Source organism: Grampus griseus (genome assembly GCF_964374135.1).
Source record: "Grampus griseus genome assembly, chromosome: 12".
Lineage (NCBI taxonomy): Eukaryota > Metazoa > Chordata > Mammalia > Artiodactyla > Delphinidae > Grampus > Grampus griseus.
Genome location: NC_139006.1, coordinates 15785313 through 15813096, shown reverse-complemented (window position 1 = coordinate 15813096; position 27784 = coordinate 15785313). Strand labels below are relative to the sequence as shown.

At 36.8% G+C, this 27784-nt stretch overlaps 1 protein-coding gene across 3 annotated transcripts in view; it reads right to left on the bottom strand.

The window, feature by feature from the left end:
- Positions 1–27784, bottom strand: part of NAA25 (N-alpha-acetyltransferase 25, NatB auxiliary subunit) — a 72637-nt gene that overhangs the window by 7023 nt on the left and 37830 nt on the right. For all 3 annotated transcript variants that reach the window (XM_082667596.1, XM_082667595.1, XM_082667594.1), the window contains 11 exons: positions 27396–27485; positions 23451–23631; positions 22661–22760; positions 17486–17637; positions 16820–16945; positions 12501–12744; positions 11950–12073; positions 10480–10545; positions 8466–8563; positions 6587–6697; positions 1305–1451 (listed from right to left, as the gene is read on the bottom strand). In XM_082667596.1, coding sequence (XP_082523722.1) covers positions 1305–1451; positions 6587–6697; positions 8466–8563; positions 10480–10545; positions 11950–12073; positions 12501–12744; positions 16820–16945; positions 17486–17637; positions 22661–22760; positions 23451–23631; positions 27396–27485 — 1439 coding nt within the window. The remainder of the gene's footprint in view (positions 1–1304; positions 1452–6586; positions 6698–8465; positions 8564–10479; positions 10546–11949; positions 12074–12500; positions 12745–16819; positions 16946–17485; positions 17638–22660; positions 22761–23450; positions 23632–27395; positions 27486–27784) is intronic.

Sequence of the window (27784 nt, the reverse complement as noted above, 5' to 3'; positions counted from 1 at the left end):
CATAGCTTAACTGGCTAAAACCAAACTTCTAGCCAACACTTGTCTGCTTTCTTTAATCAGTCTTTGGAAATGTTAAATGCTCTGAGCCCTTTCCCACAGTAAGCCCTTTTTTCAAAGCTCTAACATGTTGACATTTTACAAAAGAGGGGCTTACAACCTTTTAAAGCTGGTGTGCCAAGCAAGATTCCATTCACTCCCTTCCCTAGAAGGGCCTGGGTGGAGGTCTTAGGCTAGGATGATGCCTGCCCTCAGATTGCTGGATGAGCTTCCTCATCAGCAGAGGCTTAGGTCAAACTACTCAAGGAAAGCATTTCCTCATGATCGGAGTTTCATCACTGGAACAACTAGCCAGAATCAGGTGGCTCCACCATTGCTCTTCTGGCTCCTATCAAAATCCTAAACCTACTCCAAGCTGGTGCATGTTAACTCACCTGACACCATTTGTTTGTTTTATTTAATTAACTTTTTTAAAAGAATCCACTTTTTTTTTTTTTCTTGGTACACGGGCCTCTCACTGTTGTGGCCTCTCCGGTTGCGGAGCACAGGCTCCGGACGCGCAGGCTCGGTGGCCATGGCTCACGGGCCTAGTCACTCCGCGGCATGTGGGATCCTCCCAGACCGGGGCACGAACCCGCGTCCCCTGCATCGGCAGGCGGACCCTCAACCACTGCGCCACCAGGGAAGCCCAAGAATCCACATTTTTAAAAGTGAGACTTTATCAGGGATTTTGCTAGCAGAATTTTAAGAAACCAGCCTAAAATAATGATCAGGAGAAAACTGACTAGTACCTTTGATTCCATACTTGTTTCCATTCCTTTTTGGCTGGCTTGCTCTGGCCTCATTATTACTGACATAATTAGTTCTGATGTCCAGCATCTTTCCTTTTCCATGTGATAACTGCTGGGCTGGCAAAGAAACCAGCCAATCCAACAGCAGGTAAGTTCTCAGTCAAGGAGATTGTCCCTGAATCTCAAAAGTATGGCTGGTTTCCTATGGTGCTCAAAACAGGGACAATACTAATTCTACTCTTCAACAATTCATCAGTTGTTTTCATAGTAAAAGAACACCCCCAAAAATGTATTCAAAGGTGGAAAGCGGGAGGGGGGATGAAGGGAGAGGAGACACCACCACCACCAAGACCACAGCAAAAAACCAGTGCCAGGCACCTTCTAATCACAATTCCCATAAGGAGAGAATAATGAATTAAAAATTAACTTGTCCCTGTGATAACAATAAGAACACTTGAATATCTATATATAACTTATTGCTGATCAACTATAGTCTCTTACCATACAGTCTCTTACCAGTGAGAGGGAAGTGTCTTCTAAAATAAGTTCTTCAAGTTTAAGTGCAATTAGATGTGTTTCAAGTCCTTTAATATGATCCACAACATTCGAAATTAAAGTCTGAAGCCCAGTAACATAGTCTTGGAAACTGGTAAAGACAGGTGGCTGGAAAAAAAGATTTTTAAAAAGTTGAAAGATTATCAAACGTATTTCTACCATGCTATATCACATAAGATATACTAATTTCATGCTATAGCATTACTTAATTCTATTAATAGTAACAGGATGGGACTTCCCTGGAGATCCAGTGGTTAAGATTCTGCACTTCCACAGCAGGGGGCACGGGTTCAATCCCTGGTTGGGGAAATAAGATCCCACATGGTGTGTGGTGTAGTCCCCGCAAAAAAAAATAGTAACAAGGATAGATATAGTTTTGGATATTAAGAGAGTCTCTCAAACCAAGGTAAATTTAATAGCCACCAAATGCTAACTCAGTAATGATGACTTTTTTTCAGTGTGGTTTTATTTCACTCTGGGGAAGCAGAGGTGAAAAAACAAATAAAAAATCTTAGTTGGTCATTATTCAACTTCAGGTTGGGAATCTCCTAGAACACTAAAGGAGATGAGAAGAACCAAGTCTTCATTTCTTCTCTTTATGTCTTTGAGATTTCCTCTAATGTTAATAACAGAATCAGAAATTCTAAATTCTAATGGAAAAAATGATGGGTGACAACAATCAAGAAAATTCTGAAAAAGAGCCGTTAAGGGGAACTTGCCCTAATAGATATTAGGGTATATTATAAAGTTACATCAAATCCCGATGGGACTGGCATATAAGTAAATTGACAAAGACTGAAAGAACACAAATCCCAAGATAGAGCAAAGAATATAAAGGAATTTAAATGGTTACCTTTCAAAACAGTGGTTTTCAAGTGGATGAATGGTACTGAATAGCTAGCTAGACATATTGTGAAATATAAAATAAATAAAATAATAAATAACAAAATAAATTCCAGACAGATTTAAATACTTAAATTTTTTTAAAAAATCCATCGACGCACCAGAAGAGGATTTAGGTAGTGGCTTTTGCGATCATAAATTGAAAAGGTCTTTCTAAACATAATACTAACCTAAGAACTGTTAAAAAAAATCTTGGGGGAGGGGCAATAGGTGGGTGGGGGAGTGGGAGGTACAAACTACTGGGTTAAGATAGGCTCAATGACGTATTGTACAACATGGGGCATATAGCCAATATTTTGTAATATCTGTAAATGGAAAGTAACCTTTAAAAATTATACAAGAACTAAAAAAAATTTTTTAATCACCATACATTTGGAAATTATTGAATAGCACCTAAACAAAACAATGGTCAAAGAATAAATCACAAGAAGTATTAGAAAAAAATGTTTGCTATGTCAGATGAAGATATGAAGTACCAAATTTGTGGGATAAACATAAAGTGGTGATTAGCAGCAAATTTGGAGTCCAAATCCCATTAGAAAAAGGATAAAACCATAAAACCAATGATCTAAGCATTAATTCAAAGGAGTTAGGCATGACAAAAAATCTTATTTTTTAAAAACTACTATACTGACAAAAAAACCACTCAAGTTAAAAGACATGTCAAACTGAAAAAAACTGCATCATATATGAAAAAGGATTGTGTTAACACTACTATGTTAAGAGTCTAATAGCTCAAAACATATCAATGGAAAAAATACTACCACCACAATAGGAAACTTGGGCAAAGACAGAAACAATATCAAAGAAATCCCAGCAGTGATACAATTTAAAAAACAGATAAACACAAGAAACCTAGCCAATCAACTAGTTAAGGCCAGCTTTTCACTCAAGAAGTCTTCTTTGAAGGTGCAACATCAATAGAATTTTTTTAACGCAAATTGGAAAAAGGAGAGTACCAATGTTTGCCTATCAAATGGGTAAGGATACAGACACACCACACCACTGGGGAATGTAAAAACAGGTAACTCCAGCTTTTTGAAAGTTCGCTTCACGCCACTTAGCTTTCACGAAAAACCTACATTAGTACCTGTTTTGGCTAACCAAAAGAAATCCAAAGAGGATTTTTGCTTTCACAGGAAAAAGGGCGAAAAGCGTTTGCAGCAAGCTGTTACAGAAGCAGCGCACACCCTTAGCAGCAAGAGTGGCACCGGAAGTGCCACTCAACATCAAGCCGCCACAGCGGTGAACTATGTCTGTAAGCATCTGTGCTTTATCTCAATTTACTTTGTGCATCCATTGTCCTAAGGTAATTGCTTCTTCCCTTTATGCCACCTGGGCTTACGAAAGGTTTCAAAGGAATGCTATACTTCTGGATAGCAGGGAAACCTGTATACATAGTAATGTCAGATCTAAGAGATAGCCTAAGGAAATCATACTATAAATTCATCTTGTGTTTGTCCTTTTTTTTTTTTTTTTTTTTGCGGTACGCGGGCCTCTCACTGCTGTGGCCTCTCCCGCTGCAGAGCACAGGCTCTGGACGCGCAGGCTCAGCAGCCATGGCTCACAGGCCCAGCCGCTCCGCGGCACGTGGGATCCCCCCGGACTGGGGCACAAACCCGCCCCCCTGCATCGGCAGGCGGACTCTCAACCACTGCGCCACCAGGGAAGCCCTGTCCATATTTTAATAGCAGCACTATTTATAATATTAAAAGAAAATCAGAACTAAACATTCAACAATGGGAATAAGTTATGATATATTAATATAACAGGATAGTACATAACCATTAAAAGTAATGAGATACATCTATATTTGCTGAAATGAAGAGATGTCTAAGATACCCTATTAAGTGAAAACAAAAACAAATAGCAAAGTTGCAGAACTTTCTACAGAGCATGATTCTGGTTTGTATGCAGTGGCTATCTCTGTTTGCTGGGAAAACGGGTGATCTTCACTTTATTCATATATTTAGGTTACACTGACAATCAGAAAAATAGGCGGCTATTCTCATTTTTGGAAATTAGAAAAGCAATAACTACAAAAACTCTCACAAAATTCAAATACCAAAAGCTATTGACAAGTACTAGGAGTGTAGGTTTTCATTAGAAGAGAAAGTAATCACACAACTCTAATCAATTCTTTCAAACTGCACTCATGGTCTGTTAAATTATCTTGAACAAAGTGAAGGAGAGAAATGAATGAATGGCAACACTCAGGACAAGTGTCAAATCTAAAATTGTCACTGAATTGTGCAGGAAGTTAATATTACTAATAAATCCATCAACATTTTCAAACGACAATGTTACTATATTCCTACAGTGAACAAGAATCTTCCATTAATAATAAGATAAATTCGAACATTAACAAAACAGCATGCCATTAGAGAATAAATCCTAAACATCTTTCCTTATGAAAAGGATATAAATTATGTTAATGTTTTACACATGCAAAAATTAAATCAATTAAGATGGGAGGAAACTCCAAAATTGAATACAAACAGAAATAGATGAATCTTATTTACATCACACTAATATAATCTGAGTTTTTAATTCCAGTGCTTTTACAGAGTACCTCAACTGTCTACATTCACTGGAACATATTCTAAGGACAAAAAAGAAATGCAAAATTTTGAACTTTATTTAGTGGGTTTGTTATTGGAACTGGTAGTGGAACCAATGTACTAATTCCAAAACTATTTAGTATTTATTGTAAAACAGCAAATGAATAAATATATTGATGCTGTTGGGAACCATGGTTCTTACTCTGAAAAGAAAACTACAAATATGGAATGAGGGAAGGAATGGAAGGAAGAACACTGATATTGGACTAAAACTGGAGGTATCAGTAAGAATTAATTATTTAAAACTCTGTGTGTGTGTGTGTGTGTGTGTGTGTGTGTGTGTGTAAATAAATTTCCTGTCTCTCTTCATGGCCATTAACTAGAAACAGTAAAACTCTAATAGCAATTAGTATACCTAACAACTAGATCTTGGTATTTTGAATACCATTCCCCATAAAGGAACCAGGGTTCATTGAAAAAAATGACTGATTTCAGTTCAGTGGGTGAGTACAAAGTGCTTGGAGCATTTTTGTTGTTTCAGACAGTAAGGGCTCAAAGACCAGTGTTCAAGGACGGGAACCAGCTTAAAGTGGCTCCCATTAGCCAAATCTGTGCATCCAAAAGAAAATGATGATAATGGTTTACAAGGTAAATTTAAAAAAGAATGAGTCCACAGTGATACTAAAATAGTGATATTAAAAATATACAGCTCTATTTTTACAGAATGCCAGTTAATAAATGATAAATGATTGGTAGAATTTTTTTAAATCACCATTGTGGAACCACCAAAGAAATAAATGATTCATGCAAGTTAGACTAACAATGGATGTTAAAACCAGTGGGTGAAAGGCTGGTGGGGAACAGAATATTCAGAGTCTCAAAGCATCATCTCACAGATTAATTACACGGGGAGGAAAGACACTCTTACAATAAAGAAATCCGGCAGACACTTCCTTTATCAAATAATTAAACCTGAAATTATCAATAATGGGACATAACAACATTAGTGCCTCCTAATTTAACTGCTAAAAAGGACACAGCATCTATGTTTAACCTAAATCTATGGAAACAATTAGCCAAATCCAGACTGTGGGATAGTCTACCAAAAACCTTGCTAGACTTTTCAATAATAAAGACAAACAAAAGCTAAGGAAGTACGCTTGATGAAAGAAAGGTACAGAGAAATGACAACTAAAAGCTGTGTCAGATCCTTAGTAGGATTCTAGTATTTTGAAAAAGACTATACAGGATGTAACTGGGATAACAAGGAAAAGGTTAATATGGACATTATAATATTATTGTATCAATATTAAATATCTTGAGTATAAAAATATCTTGAGTATTATGGTTTTGTAGGAGACTGCCCCTGTTCTACCCTGGTGTGTTAAGTATCACAGTCTGTACTTTTCTTTCAAATGGTTCAACAAATGGGGGTGGGGGAGGTAGAGAATGAGAGAGAGAGAGAGAGAGAGAAAGAGAGAGAGAGAGAGAGAGGGAGAGAGGAGAGGGAGAGGGGGAGAGGGGGAGGGGGAGGGGAGGGGGAGGGAGAGATAAAGCCAATGTGGCAAATTGTTAACAAGTGGTGAATCTAGGTAAGGATGTCTGGGTGTCATTATACTAGTCTTCCAGCTTTTCTGCAGGTGTGTATTTTTTTTTTAAAGCTGGGGAGAGAAAAGGAATGCATATTGGGTCCTATGATTTCTTACAAAATGCAGGAAAACAGTGAAAAGAAAAGGCAGCATGCAGCCAGATTGTTACTTGTGTTTTCTCTGTTATTACCATGATGATGCTGGTTTCTTTTTTCTTCTTCTTCTTTTTCTGTAAATTTAATTTGTATGGTCGCAGGACACTCTCACAGTAACTGGACACCCAAAGGATAATAGAAATAGTCTGAAAGAGGAAAAATTGCAAATTCATCAATAAGGATTACACTCAAGATATCTATCAATAACAAAGATTATGAACTATACAAATTCTATGCAAACAGCTCTTCTATGCAAATCTCTTCAAGTTCTCTTGTAACTCTCCACTCTCTAATTTCTACAATCACCACACTGATCCAGGTCTTCTTCATCTCCCACTCAGAATACTGTCTTTATTCTTTCTTCTGGCTCTCCCAGCTCTAAACTCATCCTCTACTCCAGTGGTCCCCAACCTTTTTGGCACCAGGGACTGGTTTCGTGGAAGACAATTTTTCCATGGACGGGGGGATGGTTTGGCGATGATTCAGGCTCATTACGTTTATTGTGCACTTTATTTCTATTATAATAACACTGTAATATATAATGAAATAATTATACAACTCACCATAATGCAGAATCAGTGGGAGCCCTGAGCTTGTTTGTTCACTTGCCACTCACTGATAGGGTTTTGATATGAGTCTGCAAGCAACTGATTTATTATGGTCTCTGTGCAGTCAAACCTCTCTGCTCATGATAATCTGTATTTGCAGCCACTCCCCAGTGCTAGTATCACTGCCTCAGCTCCACCTCAGATCATCAGGCATTTAGATTCTCATGCGGAGCACGCAACCTAGATCCTACAGTTCACAGTAGGGTTCGCGCTCCTATGAGAATCTAATGCCGCTGCTGATCTGACAGGAGGCAGAGCTCAGGCGGTAATGCAAGTGATGGGGAGCAGTTGTAAACACAGACGAAGCTTCGCTCACCTGCTGCTCACCTCCTGCTGTACGGCCCAGTTCCTAACAGTCTGTTAACAGACTGGTTAACAGTCCGTGGCCCGGGGGTTCAGGACACCTGCTCTACTCAGCCCAATTTTCTTTCACTTCCTTGCAGGAGATGGGGATCCATTAACATCCTTTTCACTGAAGTGAAAAGTCCAAATTCCTAGGTATGGAATCCAAAGGTTCTGTAAAATATGCCTCTCCCCACCCACCTCTCCATCCAGGTAAGATACTGCCTCACCTACAAACCTTAAATTGTGTATGAAGAAATCTCCCCAGTTGGTCAGCACATATTCTCCTTTGAATTAAGTTAGGTGTTTACACGTCTTCACCTATGCTACAGCGTATTCATGTACATATATACACGCAATTATTTCTCATTCACTCATTAAGTATCTCTTAGGCACTTAAAATGTCACCAAAACAGAGAATATTGTCTTCAGGAAGCTTACAGACTAGTAGAAAAAGAAAGTAAATAAACATGTGACAAAATAAACGGAAAAAAGATAATGGATTATGAGTGTTTGTGATCCTTCTTTCTCTCTCTGGCTAAAAGAAAAAAAGTGTTTTGCTACATCAGCTCCTGGATTCTCTTTCATAATGCAGAATCTCAGCAATTAGTGAACAGCAGCAACAAATTTAGAAAGCTGGCAGAATTAACTTAAACTACATGATAGTTGAGTCAAAAAGGAAAATGAACAGAAGAGAGCTAGATTTGCAGTGAATCTGAGGAATCTTTAAAGATTTGTAAAGCAAATTTCAAGAAGTTTTACCCTAACATTATGAATGAAATTCTCCTGATACCCTTGGAAGGAATTAGTTCAGAAAACTGAAACTGCTTTTCAATTAACAAAAGGTGGGAGTGAAGGGTTAAATTACAGGCATAAGGTGCCTATTACCTGTTCATTTTTGAAAAATTAATCCTGCATACAATTAAGGAAAACTGAGTTTTTCACAAAGAGAACAAAAACATACCTCAACCAAGAAGACTAGATTTTCTAAAAGAGTAGGATGTGTTTTCAAGTTACCATCTTTAACTTCTAAGAGATCACCTTTACATTTACTAAAGACATCTGAAAACAGAAAAATAGTTTATGGTTTTATTCAGCTTTTATTTCAACGTTATTTTTAGGAACACAATGCACAATCTAATAAAGAATAGGCAAATATAAAGACTTAACCCAGAAAGCTCCCCCACCCCAATGAAACAAACACCAAAGAATATCTGTTTTAAGCTCTTTATTTTATTTTATTTTATTTATTTATTGTTTTTGGCTGCATTGGGTCTTTGTTGCTGCCCTCAGGCTTTCTCTAGTTGTGGCGAGCGGGGACTACTCTTCGTTGCAGTGCGCAGGCTTCTCATTACAGTGGCTTCTCTTGTAGTGGAGCACAGGCTCTAGGCGCACGGGTTTCAGTAGTTGTGGCACGTGGGCTCAGTAGTTGTGGCTCGTGGGCCCTAGAGCGCAGGCTCAGCAGTTGTGGCTCATGGACTTAGCTGCTCCGCAGCATGTGGGATCTTCCTGGACCAGGGCTTGAACCTGTGTCCCCTGCATTGGGAGGCAGACTCCCAACCACTGTGCCACCAGGGAAGCCCTATTTTAAGCTCTTTAAAAAGCCACACAACTACTGCTCTATTGTCTTCAAAACATAAAAGGCAGACTTATAAATTATATATTCTAGGGTCTAAACACCAGCTACGGGGACTTCCCTGGTGGTCCAGTGGTTAAGACTCCACACTTCCAGTGCAGGTGGCCTGAGTTAATCCATGGTCAGGGAACTAGATCCCACATGCACGCCGCAATTAAGAGTTCACATGCCACAACTAAGGAAGTCCACGTGCTGCAACTAAGGAGCCTGTGAGCCGCAACTAAGGAGGCTGCCTGCCGCAACTAAGACCCAGCGCAACCAAATAAATAAATAAATAATTTTTAAAAAATAAATAAAATAAAATATGGGATAACTGTTTAAAAAATAAATAAACACCAGCTACGCCTTTCCAGAGATAGGCCATTGGCACAATAAAAATAAGACTTCAAGTGGATGGTTTAAAAGAACTTGTGCCATTATAGACTAAAAGACCAATGTGCATGGTAGAAATGCACCTTCATAACAAGTACCAGGTTTTATTCTCATAATCCTGATCATCTTTTAATTCTCAGTCTTCATTTGAGCAACAAAATAAAAAGACTTTTTAGGCTCCTAAAAAGAAAGACCCTTATAGATTTAAAATGCACAATAATCTATAATGGAAAAGAATCTGAAGCTGTACACCTGAAACTAACACAGTATTGTAAATCAACTATAGTTAAATAAAATAATAATAATTTTTTTAAGTATTTGAGAGAGTTAAAAGAAAATGCATATGTATATTCTTTACCAAATAATTTCATTGCTAGGAATTTAACCCCAAGGAAATACTCAAATAAGTACCCAAACAATTGTGTCCCAAGATATTTATGTCATCATTGTTATGCATAATATATTATGTACTCAGAGCATATAAATAAATCTGGTACACTGATACAATACTGTGGAATATTATGCAGCCCTTAAAACAAATGGGGTGTGTATATAACTGACATGGTAAAATGTCCAAGATAACAAATAATTAAAGCCAGAAAAGCATGTATTATACCTTTTCATATATTTTTTTTAAAAATCACTACTATGTATTTCCATACACACACATATGACTGTTTAGGTGGTATGTAGAAATACAGACTGCAAAGTGCCAACAGCACGTACCTACTTACTTCTGCAGGAATGGGGCTGGGAAAGGGGAAAAGACCATACCCACTTGTGTACTCTTTTACAATAGGTGTCTACTACTTTTGTAATCAAAACTTTTTAAAGTTAGAAACAAAGTCTTTAAAAATACCAAAAATGTGTGTATTATTATTTTTCAAAACCTCTTGCAAGTTTCTATGAAAAAATGAGCTATTGTCAGACAATCAGATACAATATGGGAATCCACAGTAAGACCACTTACCTTTTAACTGTTCTAGTAAAGACTTAAGACTATTCTCTACTCGCTCCTGGATCTCCATTGTATCCTCTAAAATTGAAACACAATGAAAAACTTTCAATTCAATTTTTAGTAAGATAAAGAAGCAAGACCAATACCTGGAAGCATAGGCAAGGACATTTTGTTTTCTCTTAAGACCCACAGGCCTCTAAATTCCATTACTGAGAGAAAGATGAAGGACAGGAAAAGGAGAAAAGGAAAGAGAAAGGGAAAGAAAAAAGGCAAAGAAAGGTATTAATTACTGTTCTGCCAAAAGCACTACCTAAGATTCTCTAGGAGGACCAGAAATCTATGTGTTTCAAATACTCTAAATGACAGGATCCACAAGCCTTATGACTTGTGAAAAACAAAACACAAACAAAAAAACATGACCTATATGGTATTTGTGACTCTCGCTGGGTTGACAGCTTAGAAAAAAATCTTTTCTCTACAAAGTTTAGGCCTTCTTCTTTCTTTTTTTAAATATTTATTTATTTATTTTGGCCGCACCAGGTCTTTGTTGTGGCATGCGGGATCTTTAGTTGCAGCATGCAGACTTCTTAGTTGTAGCATGCAAACTCTTAGCTGCGGCATGCATGCAGGATCTAGTTCCCCAACCAAGGATCAAACCCCGGCCCCCTGCATTGGGAGCACAGAGCCTTACCCACTGGACCACCAGGGAAGTCCCTAGGCCTTCATTTTTAAGTAAAGAATTTAATCTGATACAAATGAAGTTATTTATAAAACAGAAACAGACTCACAGACATAGAAAACAAATTTATGGTTATCAAAGGGGAATGAGGGAGGGATAAATTAGGAGTTTGGGATTAGCAGATACAAACTACTAGACATAAAACAGATAAACAACAAGGTCCTACTGCATAGCACAGGGAACTATATTCAGTATCCTATCATAAACCAGAATGGAAAAGAATATGAAAATACATGTATATATATACAGGTATAACTGAATCACTTTGCTGTACACCAGAAACTAACATAACATTGTAAATCAACTATACTTCAATTAAAAAAAAATTTTTAAATGAATGAATGAAAAGAATTCAACTTGAAATCCAACAATATTTCAACAAATCAAGGATTTCTTCAACTTTTGGCCCTAAAAAATGATTTTAAATATGGAACAGACTTAAAACAAAAGTGGGAAAATGAGGGAAAGGGAGTGAGCAGCATTTAGAGGTGCGGGGGTGGGGTGTGGGGGGCGCAGCAGGGCGGATTAAAAAAAAATATGGAATGGACTTAAGCTTCTAAACATTATTTTGTAAACTGTTTAATGGACTTTCTTCTATAGCAAACCAGAGATTCCAGAACAGCTTCCACCTCCCATCTCCTCCAAATTTTTCCAACTATGTGAGGTTATAGATATTTTGTTGCATTTACTAAGTTTTCAGTGACAAAGACGCTGTAAACATACTCATGCAAGTATACACTTACCTAAACCATTGATGTCCAGCTCATAAATATCACTAACAAGATAAAAAGAGCTGGTCTGACACTGAGAACAGCCAGAATTAAAGAATCCAGCCATTCTGGTAGGTACAGGACCAAGGAAAGGATACTGGAAAGGAAAAAAAGTTCTTTAAATGTTCTTTAAATCCACTGAAATTTAAATTCATAAAATACAAAATGAGAAAACAAGGAACTGGATAAAAATCTATCTCCATGATTAAGTTACAAAGCACTGATCAGCAAGCTAATAATAACCAAATCATTATGGTGAAAACAGAAACGCTGTATTAATTTGTTGACAGGTATTAAAAAGTTTACCATCACAAAAAAGCTATTTTGCTTTTCCTCACTATCCAATTTGGATACTGAGGAAGCATCTGCAATTCCTCAAGTTTAAAAAGTTTGTCTTTTTCCTGTAGATGCCATAAAGTGGGACAAAATACTGTTCTTTACTACTCACCCATCCCCAATTCCTATTTTCAAAAAGACAGTCACATATTATTGCAGCTTTGATTGTAAATACGCACTGATGATACCTGAATGTCCTTCTCAATAAATCGCTTTCCCGTCTCCAGGGCCACCTCCAGCTGTTGAAGGAGCAAACGGAAAATATCAATCCGGGAGGATACTCCATTCTCAGTGGTCTTCTCTGAGTTCTCTGGCCCAACAGAATGGTTAAGACTTGGAAGTCCACTGATCAGCCTCAAGGTTAAGGAACGGATTCTTAACCACATTGTCTCCTCCTCCAAGGAAAGTTTCTTATGTTCTTCAGAAACATCCCTTAAAAAGAAACATCCACAAACCATCCATTTTATTCATGTTAACTTTAAAGCTTTCAAAGTTCACTTTCATCAGTCAAGACGCCTTTGAATGGTCTCAGCTGTCATTTAATAGCTGAATGATCTTGGACAAACCAAAACAGTCCAAGTCCCCATTTCGGTATCCATAAAATGGGAAAGATAACCTACCTAACAGGTCGTTTTCCCCTTACATGAGATTCATTTTTCTGATGATAAAATACATAATATAAAAAATTCAAATGACAGAAAAGTAAAAAAAGTAAAAGGAAAATGGGACCTGATAACCAAGAACCCACAATATATATATATTTTTTAACCACCAAAATGGTTTTATTTTTGACTGCCAACATGCACAACAATGCATTACTTTGGTTTCCTTAAACATTACTTAAGTACGCATTAGAAATATATGTTTACATTTAAGAAATGTAACACATTAAAAAACTCCTCCATAAACAAATTCTTTCTCAATATATTTTCCTGCTTTGTTTCACACATAAATAACATAATCTACAAAGTAATAAATAAAACTATTAACTCTTATGACCTAAAAGTATATACAAATTTTGGAACCTGACAAGAATGTCCTTTATCTGATTTTATATAAATAACAACATGCAGTATTTGCAATGTTTTTTAATTAAATGAATGACTTACAATCAAAACTTTTATTTTCTCCCAACCAGTTCTCCCTATAATAGACCTTCAGTGTACTTGGTAAAGATGTCATGTATTTAAAAAGTCAAAGTGGTCAAAAGACTAGATTTTTAAAATAGAACAGAAGCTTGCCATTAAATATTATTAAGCCTTATTAAAATCACTTCTGTTTGTCTGAAGAACAAAAAATGCTCCCAAAGAGTATATGCTTGTACTATCTTTTTTTTCCTTTTTTTTAAAATTTTTGGCTGCGCCCCGCAGCATGTGCACCCCTCACCAGGGATCAAACCCGCACCCCCTGCATTGGAAGGTGGAGTCTTAACCATTGGACCTGATTTCCAGGTAAGTCCCTATATTATCATTTAAATGGAAGCTAACAAAGTCTTAAAAAAATCAGATTAAATTTGTATTAGTCTTGGGAAAAATATTCCACTGAGATTCTGTTATAGGAACAGAATCCATGCTATCCTAAGTTTTCTAAAATTTATTTTGAACCATCACTTCAATTAGTTAAAACTTTCAGGGTAAAAATGACACATAAAAACGATCTTAGAAAGGCATATTTAGAATTCCTGATACAGAACACTTTATTATTTAGTTTTTGTTTAATGACTGGAAATCTTTATTCCTTCAGAAAATAATAACATTATTTGTTGAGTGATACCATCTATTTAGTGATTTACTAGATAACCACTCAAGGTATATTAAGTAAACACTCAAATTATTTTTATGTAACAAAAGTAAAAAACACTTTTCATGTTGGAATTGTTTCATTATGCATTATTATTTTTAAGGCCGTGATTTACAGAGTATAAAAATTAGAAAGAAAAACATTCTCAATTAATATTCTCACTAAATTTAGATGATTCAAATGATAAATAATAGTAAGCTAAGAACTGTCACTAGATTTTAAATTAGATTTTAAAACCTAAGTTTCTAAGTTTCATTTTCAATCAATACAAATATGATCTGCTTCACACTATTAACTGCCAGTCAAACTTTATGTTTAAAAAAACTAAATATTCTTTGTTAAAGAGCAGTTTACAACAAATGTTTTTCCATGCTCTTATAAAAAAAGATTCTGATATGCATAATGAATCTAAGTCAAAATCCACAAATGGTAGCCAAAATTGTCAACTTTCAGCCTAACACAACATAAATCCAGTTATTCTGCACAAACAATTCAAAATTAAAGTTTATAACGGAGGGCTTCCCTAGTGGCGCAGTGGTTGAGAGTCCGCCTGCCGATGCAGGGGACACGGGTTCGTGCCCCGGTCCGGGAAGATCCCACATGCCGCGGAGCGGCTGGGCCCGTAAGCCATGGCCGCTGAGCCTGCTCGTCCGGAGCTTGTGCTCCGCAACGGGAGAGGCCACAACAGTGAGAGGCCCGCGTACCGCAAAAAAAAAAAAAAAAAAAAAAAAAAAAAAAGTTTATAAGGGAAATGTCAACAAGTCATAACTACCATATTACTACTGATGGAGAACCCACAATATTAACATGCTTGGTATAGATCCTTTCAGACTTTTGCAATACGATGTACGAAAATGAACTACAAATATTTATGTAATATACTTTAAACAGATAAAATGGGTTCACAGTGTTTATACTATTTTGCAAACTGCATCTTTTTATGACAGTGTGTACAGAAAACAGTTAACACAGGGCTTGCCTTGTGGTGCAGTGGTTAAGAATCTGCCTGCCAATGCAGGGGACATGGGTTTGAGCCCTGTTCTGGGAAGATCCCACATGCCACGGAGCAACTAAGCCTGTGCACCACAACTACTGAACCTGTGCTCTAGAGTCCATGAGCCACAACTACTGAGCCTACGTGCCGCAACTACTAAAGCCTGCGTGCCTAAAGCCCGTGCTCCACAACAAGAGAAGCCATGACAGTGAGAAGCCTACTCACTGCAACCAAGAGTAGCCCCCACTCACCACAACTAGAGAAAGCCCACACACAGCAACGAAGACCCAACACAGTCAAAAATAAAACAAACAAATAAATAAATAAATAATCCCCCCACCAAATATTCTTTAAAAAAAAAAAGTTAACATAGCAGCCGTGAGGCTATTATCTTCAGAAGGGCCTACTTGCAAGGTTGGCCCTTGTCTGATGTCTGGGAACCTAGCAGGCCAACCATTCCCTAAATGACAAGAGTGGCTCACCTGCCTAGATTGTTCATACAAATTATGTGGTTAAGGGTGAACAGTGCTTTCCTTCTGGGAGTCTGAAATATTGGTACATGCTAGATAGACTGAGGGTGCCTACATCACCAGCCGATGAAAACCTTGGGCACCAAATCTTTAATGGGCTTCTCTGGGCAGAAATATTGCACAGAAATACCGCATTTTTTGCTGCTGGAAAAAGGAGCACACGCTCAGTATATTCCTTCATAGGAGGGAGAGAACACTGCAAGTTTGTGCATGGAGTTTTCTGAACTCCACCTATATGTCTTTCCCTTTGCTGATCCTGTCATGTATCCTTTTGTTATAAAACAACTTAGTTGTGAGTCCAACTACACGTAGAATCCCATGAGTCCTGGCAAATCACTGAATGTAGTCTTGGCAGCCCCCAAATTACAGCATATTCAGAACTACCTTCTATACATGTCTCTGCATACTTGTGCACTTATTCCTTAGTTTCCACTTTCCTAGAAGTGGTTCTCCTGAATTAAATGGTACACAGCCTTTTCAATCTTGATACATATAACTAAAATTCCCTATAGAAAGGTTATATAAAGTTTTACTGCCATATAAACTCACAACTCACTTTCCCATAACCTAGCTGAGAACAAGGATTAATCTTTTTTTATGGGATAGGTTAAATCTTCGTCTGATAGATTAAAATACAAATCTTTATTGCTGTAAAGTACATTTCTTTAATTTCCTATTAAACCCTTTGCCCCATTTGTTTTTCATTTATCTTCTTCTTATTGATTTATTGAGTTCTCTGTATATGTGAAGGATATTAATATAGATGAAGAAATTTACCAATTTACCAGATACCTCTAGAACTTGTTAACAAATTTACTTCTATATAGAAGACTAATATTTACAGGTCAAATCCTTTGTTTCCAGATCTGACGTAATGCTGAGAAAGACTGTCCCAACCATTTAAAAATATTTTTTATATTTTCTTCTAAGTTTTAACATATAATCTTTAATCCATCTGGAATCTGTTTTCATGTATGCTGTGAAGGAGGAATTAACTTTTAGATTAACCAGTAATCTCAACATAGGGGTGAGGTTTTCTTTTCTTCCTTTGGCTTACCTATATTTTCTGATCCCTACAATAAAAATGTTATTATATATACATAATATATAATATAATATATAAAACTCTTAAATTCATCTTGATTCTTTAAAAATAAATTGCTTGGGGTTAAATTCAAGTTACCTGTCTTTTGGATCCCAGCTAAAGAAAACATTTAAATCTCTGTTGTCTCGCAAGGCTTCCCATGGAATGTCATCTTCTTCTGGCCGAAGATTCATTGACTTTACACTTTCTGCTAAGCTGGTTGATCTGTGATAATGAAAATTTATTTAAGTATTATTCAATAATAAAATAGTCATGAAAACATGTTAGCCAGGACTTTGTTTTATTAGAAAGAGAGAAAAGGAAAGAGTGAAGGAAGAAAGGAAGGCTTTATTTAATATTAGGAAGTAAAAGCTCATATAACGTGAAATAGAACCAAGCACTGGTTCTGGCCTGCTACACAGCAAAAGAAAGGCATCTGGAGGCCCAACCAAAATAAAGTTCATCAGGATTAATTCCTGAAATCCCATGTTTGCAGGGTATGGGGAAGCTTGTAAACATAATATGGGCCAGGGATGATGACCATGGCCTAGCTGGTTTCTGTATGGAACCTGGGATGGTGCTGGCAGTACCCTATCATTCCCCATGACAGGCACCTTCCCCTTTCTTCCCTGTCCCCTCCTACATTTTTTTTTTTCCCATTTTTCTTTAGCTTAAGCCCGCTAATGACACCCATGAGGCCCATTAATGGCTCTCAGCATCTGATCTAATCTCTTAGTTCCTTATTAGCTCTTGTGCAATACTTACACATTTGCTTCAAGTAGAAGGTCTAACAACATCCGTTCAGTACGGACTTGTGCAAAATGAAGAGAATTATTCAGCCTGTTCCTAAAAGCGATAAACTCTGGGATCTTCTCAAATGCACCATATTTGTAAGCTTGAATAATATATTCTGAGGTCTGGGAAGGAAAGACATCACCTTGGTATAAACATTTCACATGTCAGGTAACGAAGACATACCTTGCCAGACAAAACAAAACAACACTCAAACTAAAATTAAGATGTTGAATCTAATCTTTAAAGTTCTTGGTCACCAAACAGAATATCAGCTTTTAAAAATGATATTTTTCTTCTATCCTATACTGGAGTCAAATGTCTTCTTCACTAATATTACTACTAATAATATTTAGCTGCTGCTACCACCATGTAGACTTTCTCCTAGCAGTTATGTTCATTTCAACAGGACTGAAGGTTTTGTTATACCACATCAGTCAAGGTTTTGGTTAGTGCCATTGTGGAAGGGATATTACTCCATGTTTTTCTGCATCTAAGATAAACTTTGTTTTATACAAAGTTCCCAAAATACCAGAATAATATAACCATCCCACCACCACCACAAATAAAAATTACTGTCCTTCAGAAAAAAGACAGGCTGCTCCTTGGTTTTGTTTACTTCTGAATAATATATCACAAACATAGGAATATGTGTATTGCATCAAGATAGAAGACACCAAACAAAAGACCTATAAAAATTCATGTCATCATCCATTCTGAGGACAGAAAATGCAAAAACCAGGTTACCTGTCCATCCAAACTACTATGCTAGAAAATCCCATAACATACACCACATGTGCTTTAATTAGATTAATACATATATACAGATGAAACATGAACAGAGGCAAGATAAAGAATCCTAAACAGAAATTCTGGCACAACAGAAGAAAATCTCAGGGAAGAACATTTCATGGGTGTGGGCCTACGCCATCAGGATCGGAAGTCAGAAGGGCACCCTTTTGGGCTAAGTAAAGTACTAAACTCAAAGTTGATGTCTGCCCCCAAAGATCCTTTCTAGAAAAGACAGTCTTTTTGCACAGCCTCAGTCAGCTCTGCCCCCATCTCCATTATGACCGAATAATTTGCCCAATAGGAAAATAGGCCAATAGTCAACAACATACCCTCTGATACACAGCCTCGCAGGGTTCATTTCAGGCCGCGGGATTGCGCCACGGGCGCTAATTCAACTGCATTCGATGCGGCTTTTAAACCCCCATGGGACACCTCGGCGAGCTGTTTGCCTGCAGTATCTGGAGAAATTAAAGACGGACGGACACAAGAAAATTAAAAAGATTACTTGTGATCCTGCAGGTTTAAAGAAGGACTATCTGAAAAAGCTCAAGTGTACCTTCTAGCTTGATTAAAGGACAGTGATACGCTCAGTCAAGAAGAGGCCAGGATACCCTAAACACATATGCCTATCCAATGGCCTCTTGGTTTGGAAAACATAGCAAGGTTTACCAACAGCCCTTGCAACAGGACCTTACAGTTTGAAAAAAACGGCTGGTTAGTAACATATGATCCAGCAACTAATCAGGATAAAAATTTGACTTTGGTGATTCCAATCAAATTTATTAATTACAGTTCCAAAATATACTATGGTTAAAGGAAAGAACTCAGCCTTACCAAGTGCAGAGGAAGTTTTAACTTCTGAGTGGTCCATGGAATACCACTTTAGAAAAAAGGCAAGAGAAAAATAAGGGGCCACAAAAAAGGAATGCAGTCCTTTAACAAACTAAGAAGGCAACTATAGTTCTCTGGCTTCTTTTTTTAAGATAGTCCTCCTTTAATACTGCAGTAAAGTATCACTGCAGAGCTAGAAAAGGGCCTGGGCAGCTACCAATAGGACAGACTGAGGAAGCACCATGATTTGAAGAAACAACGACCTATTGGAACTGCAGGCAAAACTGGAAGCCATGGGTACTTTAAAGACTTCTGAATATCAGAGAATGTTGTCTGTACCCATTTCTACTCATTTATGCACCAATGAGGCTATTGAGATCCCATATGGATTCCTGAAATGAACCCTGGTCACTGTAAAAATTAGCGAAATACATGGACATCAAACCCTTGAATAATGATCTTCATGAATACCTAAAATGCAGACTTGTAAAGGCAATTTTTTTTAAAGTACGAACATGGAAGTTACTTTTGGAGATATGTAAATCTAAACTCTAGTTTTATATTATAAAACTCTATTCCAAATAAGATGACAGCAGACAACGACCTTTCCAAAAAGAAAACCCCTACATCGACCTTCCAAATACAACTTTCAATCCCATAGCACAAAGCCTTACAAAGCAGATTTCCATTTAAGGAGTAGATGTTCTTTCAAAGAGCTAGTTGGTAATTGAAATACATCAGTCACTCAAGGAAAAACCATCTGGGGGTGCCAAAAACTACCAAGAATAAAAGATGTAGAGCATAGAGCTTTAGCTTTCCAGAGATGTATTTCTGATACTATCAGAAGGTTTAACACATACAGTGTAACACTACAATCGTGATCTTTCTTAGCTTCAAACTCCTGCAGGAAACAGTCCACACCACAGTCTCCATTTTCCTATTCTGGGACTTGGGCTGGGCATTACGGTTTAAAGTATGTTTTCCTTGCTGTACTGTGTTTTGCTTTTACCTCCAGAACCTAGCCCCCTCCATGCTCTCTCCCCAGTTATCTACTTTAATGTGATTAAATAGCTGTTTTCTTAGTTAGTAGTAATAAAAATAAATTTCAAGCAGAGAGTCCTAGTCCCAGATTAATAAAATGCTTTACTTTTATCAGCTTCAGCATCACATACATTCAGATGAATTAGTCACTCCTGTCACACACAACCATCAGCAAAATATCAAACAAAGATACAAAAAGCCACTGAGGACAACATGCCCTCTCATATCACTCCTGGGGATCTCCTTTCCCTATTACAATACTTTCGTGTGTGTGTGTGTGTGTGTGTGTGTGTGTGTGTGTGTGTGTGTGTGTGTGTGTGTGTGTGTGTGTGTGTGTGTGTGTGTGTGTGTGTGTGTGTGTGTGGTTTCAAAACACTTCCTCAGACACAGTATTTGTGGGAAGAAAAATTAAAGCTTGATTTTTATTAGTATAAAATAATGTGCCTTTATTGACCAACTCACGAACAATATAGTTCTTCTAGAATGCTGGATGACTGAAAACTGGAGTAAAACCAAACACCAGGCTTGGATTAATCCCTTATTTACCCCCCACATCCACATCAAGCTATTTGAGAAACAAAAGTTTGAAAAGGATTCTTCACTATATCAAATGTTTACTTAACCTCTTCCTTAGAAACACAGTAATCAGAGCCAGAATAATGAGATTTGAAATACACTTTTCTTTTGATTTTTTCCTCAGTTAGTGAAACTTCTTGAAAACAGAGAAGGGCAAGCATGGATACTTTTTTTTTTTTAAATTTTTATTGGAGTATAGTTGCTTTACAATGTTGTGTTAGTTTCTACTGTACAGCTAAGTGAATCAGCTATATGTACACATATATCCCCTCTTTTTTGGATTTCCTTCCCATTTAGGTCACCACGGAGCACTGAGTAGAGTTCCCTGTGCTATACAGTAGGTTGTCATTAGTTATCTATTTTATACATAGTATCAATAGTGTAGATATGTCAATCCCAATCTCCCAATTCATCCCACGCTCCCCCATTCCCCCTTGGTATCCATGTCTATGTCTCTATATCTGCTTTGGAAACAAGATCGTCTATACCAATTTTTTCAGATTCAACATACATGCATTAATATACGATATTTGTTTTTCTCAAGCACAGATACTTGAATATACAGTGAAAACTCACAGATTTATAACTCAACTGCCCACTTATGCTAAGAGATTTTAGAACCAAGGTCCTAGAGATGCCCTTCTGACAGTGAAGCCAGGCTAGCAGCTTCTGAGCAATATGTTTAAACGCTGATGCCCACTTCTGTCTCTCCCTGATCAGAAGCTAGGGCACAAAATGAGGTTTGAACAGAGATACAATCACTGTTGGGAAGTGGAGCCATGGGTGGAAAGGGATAGAGCTCAAAAGCCAACTGATGATGCAAAGATCACAATCCCGTGCTACACCAGCCCTCTAGGCCATGACCTGAAGTGTGTCAGAATATAATTATTGCAAGATGAGAACAATAAACCTATATTCTATTGGTCAGAAATGCTTTTGCCCTGTCCCAGCTTTCTATTTAACACAAGCTTAAAGAATTAGATGGAAGATAAATTAGGTATAGCAGTCATATTTACAAATGGGTTTTTTAAAAAATCCTCATGAGTGCTTTGCCAAGAAGAACCTCAGAAACCAGCTTCCTTGCCAAGTTTCTTAGTTGCTGTCAGACCATGAAAAATGGAACACTATGGGCAGATACCTGGCATGGCGAAATTCCAGGTGATGAGTCTTAGAAGCACATGAGAAGCAAGCAGGTAGTGTGACCACTGTAGAGAGGCACCTTATCTCCACATATGTTCCTGGATGGTTTTACATACCTCGACTGAGTAGAGACCATATACTTTTTCCACAATAATTTCTGCTTAACTGACAAGTGGAGATCACATCTGCTTGCAGTGAAAAATATGGTGCAAATCCCATCCTTTCATTATGGCACATAAAAGCTCTATCTTATTTATTGTTACTTTAAAAAACATACTACTGACCTAAGTTTCTTAAAGTGTCCTGAATTGGTCAATTTTATAATTGTAAGAAAAGATAAGTATACTCTGTTGATAAAGAACATGGTGGTTATCAACTTCAGAAATCAATAAAAGTAAGCGAGAACAACTGCTATCGCAAAATCATATATGGCATCCCAGGCTATACACTCTTATGGGCTATTTCTTATACCCTTAGAAAGTCTCTTAGAGATTAAAACACAGACCTAAGAGGCACTTCATATTCTAATACCCAGTTTTAAATGCACCTTCTTATGGATTCTATTAAACATACCCTTACGAACAAACACAAAAACTCCTTACCTCTACCTAACAGCCTTGGCCAGTAAGCTATAGACTAAGGGCACATGTGAGTACAGCGTGGTGCACCTTAATATGTGTACTTGTGACCCGAGGGAAGATGCTCTCTGAATCATGTTCTTTCAGCAGGCCAAGACCATATTAAAAAATAAAATTTTTTTTCACTTACATCTTTCTGGTTGGAGTGGAAAAACCTGAGCGCGAAGTTACAGGACTGGGATGCAGCAGCATACTGACCTAGGGATTCGGCGTATCGGGTCAAAAGGTAACTAGGTCGGAAGGAAAGAAAAAAAAGGTTATACCTACCCACCTCTAGTATCAAATACTACACTTCAAATTACTATGGTAGAAAAACAGCTAAGCATACGAAAAGTTAAAACATGCGGCCATAGAAATGATCTAATTCACAGAATCAAATTTTAAAAAACAGCAAAGTTAATTCAGTTTTGTGGGAGACCTAAAGCTCTATGCCATGCTTTCTTACACTCAGATGATTAATGGAACACAAGTTGTTAGAGAACAGAATATTGTCTTCCTAAAACAGCTCTACAGGACACAGAGAAAATACCCTTGATTCATCACAAAGAATAGTCAAAATACAAATTCAAAGGATCTCTGGGGTCAACATACAAGTGTCAACCTCAACTGCAAGGCAGAAGTAAAGACTTGAAAACAATGTGTGCTAAGAAAAAGAGTTCAAAGTATATAACTGTTACCTGTATCTGGGAAAAACTTTTTTTTTTAACCATTTCTAAATTGTACACATTTGAAATTACCACAAAATGCTGAGAAAGATAAAACTCTTTCTGCTTTGCAATGGGTCATAACAGGTGATTAATCTACAAAGCTTAATACCGGGAACAACTTTTCTGCTAAAATCAAAATGTTAAGAATTCCATATATGAGGACCCCACACTGCTGTAGCTGGCTGCTCATTATTCAGAGTATATACTACCAACCCAATGGTGTCATGCTGGATATGCTTAGCATCAAGGCTGGAATACAGATCCACCACCGGTTCAAATGCCCCCAGCATACAGTAGATTCGAACAAGCAGCAATTTGAATTGAGCATTGGAAGGGCTGTGAGTTAGTCCCTCTTCCAGCAAAGTCAGGGCCTGCCACACAGCGGTCTCATCACCTAGAACCAAAATATAACAGCATTATCCACAGACCTTGACAGCAAATGGGGGTTTCTCAAAAATAAAAAATAAAAACTAACTGACACCATCACCTCCCCTAAGTATTCTAAGGATGTGGTTGGGTGGCAGAGAACAAATTTTAGATACACACCTGTAACCAAAATAGGGAATTTCCCTGAAAAGACAGTCCCTCAATAGTTACCTCAGTTCTTAAACCTGCATCTGCAAAAATGATGCAAACTTTGAGCTGCCAGGTCTTAAAGAGAAGTCTGGAATCTCACAGGATCCTAGATTCTGAGAAGAGATGGACTTTGAAGGAGAAGTAGAATCCACCAACCTTCCCAGTACAGGATTTTCTCTACAAGACCCCAGACAGATGCTTTCTCTTGACATCATTTTTCTTCCACATGTAACTCTACTAACAGATGTCAACTAATATTTGAAAAAAGAACTGCTCATTAATAACCAAACTAAAATGATACACATTTTTGGCCTACTAAAATTCAAAACGTTACATGCATCAATATTCTTAAAGAAAAAGTAATTTCTCTTTTATGAAATTATCTGAAGAAAATAATATGAAATGCAGATAAAGCTTTATATACAAAAACATTCACTGTACTAATAATGGGGGGATGATTAAGTAAACTGTAGTTACACCCACACAGGGAAACACCATACAGCCATTTAACGTTAACAAGGAGTTTTTAACAGCAAGGGAAAATAATTATGCAATAATGATCAGTAAAACGTACAGAATTCAAACTAGTATGAAGAGTTCATCTCAAGTATTTAAAACATTCACAGAGAAAGAGAGAAGGAAATATGCAAAAATGTTAGTCTTTTGGAAGTTGGAAAAGCGAGATTAAAATAAACCATTTGCCAAATTTTTACGAGCTACTTTTACAGTTAGAAAAAACAGCTAAAATAAAAAGCTCCCCCTCAAAAAAACAAAAAAGCTCCATGCACTGAGCTTTTAAAATTATATTCTATATGCTTTTTTCCAAAAGAAACAAGACATAACCAAAAATTGGGGATTTAGATAAATATCATCCATAATCCTACCTAAACTACGTAAACCACCCATGATCTACTCAAACTACCATTGTGATTAATGTACTGCTTTTGAACTATCAATTATGTATACATAACGTTACTATGTATCAATTATAGCTCAATAAAACGAGAGGAGAAAAAATGACATCCTTCACTCCCTATTTTATTTTTGCAGCACAATTTTACACAGTAGTAATCATGGCATACACCCGATTTTGTGTTTTCCCATGTTGCTCCCTGGTCTTCACAATCATAATTTTATTTAATTCAACACTCAGTGACCTAAACTCTGCAGTAAAACTAGATATAACACCCAAAGATAAGAGTCATAGGTGGTTCCAGGCCTCAAGAGGTTCAGAATTGAGTAGAAGAGATAGTTGGACAATTATAGATAATAGATAATTTTTTAAGTCCTACTTATTCAAGGATAACCAATATCAGAATTTTTTTAAAAAACTTCTTGAAGATCTCTTTTAAATAGAAACAAAATTTCAAAGTAAATAGTAAAAAAAAAAAAGGTTTAATTTACACTTCTGAACTATTAAACCCAACATTATGATGACATTTATCATCTTATTTTATTTTGCAAAATTTAGAATATAACTACAACTCTATGCCAAATCAAAGAGCATCAAGGGTTGATGAGGATTTGGGGGACAGAATTTTTTAAATCAAATTTTATAATATAACAAAATGATATAATAAAAAGATATAAGATAAATAAATTCTGGGGATATAATGTACAGTATGGTGACTACAGTTAACCACACTGTACTGTGTATTTCAAAGTTGCTAAGAGAGTAGATGTTAATAGTTCTCATCACAAGGGAAAAAAAAGTAGCTATGTGAAGTAATGGACTTTAACTAAACTTATTGTGGTAATCATTTTGCGATATATCACTATATTGTATACCTTAAACTAATACAATGTAATGTATCAATTATAGCTCAATAAAACTAGAGGAGAAAAAATGGCATCCTTCACTCCCCATTTTATTTTTGTAGCACAATCATAAAGAAATGCTTTTTTGCAAAAAATATTTGAGAGCATCATCAATTTAACCTTAAAATGCTCTTCTTAATCCTGTCACATTCAAATCAGTCTCTTTCAACATCCTCACCAATTTTCTATACATTTCTAATTTTTGTCATATCCACCTTGAACAATGACTATTGTTCCAGCCTACAACTGGAACATTCAACATCACTTTCACTGACTTCAAGAAACCTTGCATCTATATATATATAATATCTAGAACTTCCCATGTATTTGCACTGTATGATTTTGGACAACCCACCTAACTTCTTTCTCTCTGCCCTGTATTTCCCACATCTGTAAAACTGTAACGATCTTAACTGTACTGTTACAAGGTTTAAAATTAGCTAATTCATATAAAGCACTTTCAAGTGCCTGATGATCCACAACTGTTAACTGTTATTACTATTATATGGTCAGATATCTTGCTCCAAAACCAAGAGATTAGCAAAGCCACAGTCACTATGAGCAAGAATAGATGCCAGGAATAAGTGGGGAAGGGTACGAGTAGGGGCCAAATTACTAAGTAGTCAGTTCATTAATGGTTTTACATTAAGATGACTTTTACAGCCCTATGCAACCTCCTGAATGTGGGGTTCCAGATACCAAGTACTCTGATGAAAAGGATTTCATCCCCATCCCCGGTACAATACAGTATAACAAGTACTATCATATGGATATACACAACGTCCTACAAAAGTTCAGAAGGGGCATAAAATCTGCAATGAGGAAGGGGGTGAAATCAAGACAGGCTTGTCAGAGGCACTGTTTGAGTAAAAGTGAGATGAAGGAGGTAAGAAAGTTATTTCAAAGAGAGGTAACATGATGTTCAGTGATAGTAGCAAAAAAAAAAAAAAAAAAGTAGATTTAGGGCCTTAAGTACTAAGAATCTGGAGATGTAGACAGACACTAGATTATAGAGAGCATTGTAAACCATCCTAATAAGGCTGACCTTTATCCTCAGGAAAATAGGGCATATCTGAAGGATTTTAAGCATGAGAAGATAGTATCAAAATTGAGTGCTTGGTTAAATGACCCATGAGGGCAGGGTTGTGTCTGTCTTACACAGCACTGTCTCCCAGCCCTGTTTCTTCTGCAGTTTATTCTCATGAATAATGTGCAATAAGTAGCTAAAGTTATTTTTTCTCAAAAACTGCTAATAAGAGAAAATGTCAGAAAGTGAGACCTAAAGAAAAGGCAATCTCAGTACCATTTGCTGAATCATCCTTCTCTTGCTTAATGACTCATGAAGCTTCCTTTACCATGCAGTATATATTTGTCTTAAATGGGCTAATCTGAACTATATTCCAAAAAAAGTGTATTTTCCTATATAAACTGAAGTGAACAAAAATGGCTCTTTCATTCCATGGACCCATACATCTATATCTGAATCAGTTTCTCTGTATTTTAATTATTGTAACTTTGTAATAGGCTGTTTACTCACTATGCAGAAATATTTTAAAACAGAACAGATATCCACTGATTTAAGATTATCCTGATTACAGAGAGGAGGATACTTGGAGACTTTGGTTCTTCTAGAAGCACCCTGGAGAAGGGCAAGGAAGAAAAACCTAAAAGCATAAATCAAATTCTTGGATTATATACTTAGTCTAAGGATTTATAGTCAATAAAAACAAAGAGTAAAGTTAAACTGAAATCACTGCTCTTTACCTGTTTCTCTCCATATATCAATAAGCACATGGACAGCAAGGAGACAGTAATAGTCTGAAAATTGCAATTCGGTTTTCAAACAGGATTTCCCTATAGGGAAAAAAAAAATCATATCTGTATTTTAAGATTTGTTCAATTATTACTGCCCCAAAGGAGTTTTTTTAAAGCAAGAAAGTGACAGGAGGAAGAAGAGAAAAAGAGGAAAAGAAACTAATAAGAATGGAGTAAATACCAGAAGAAAAATATAAGCCATGAATCAAAAGAGTCAAAAGAAGGTGAGACCACACTCAGCTGGAGCAGAAGGAAGGGTTCCAGAATAGAGGTGGTATTCCAAATGGTCCCAAAAGGAGAGCAGCAAGATTTGGAAGGAGGTTTTAGGTGAAGAAAAG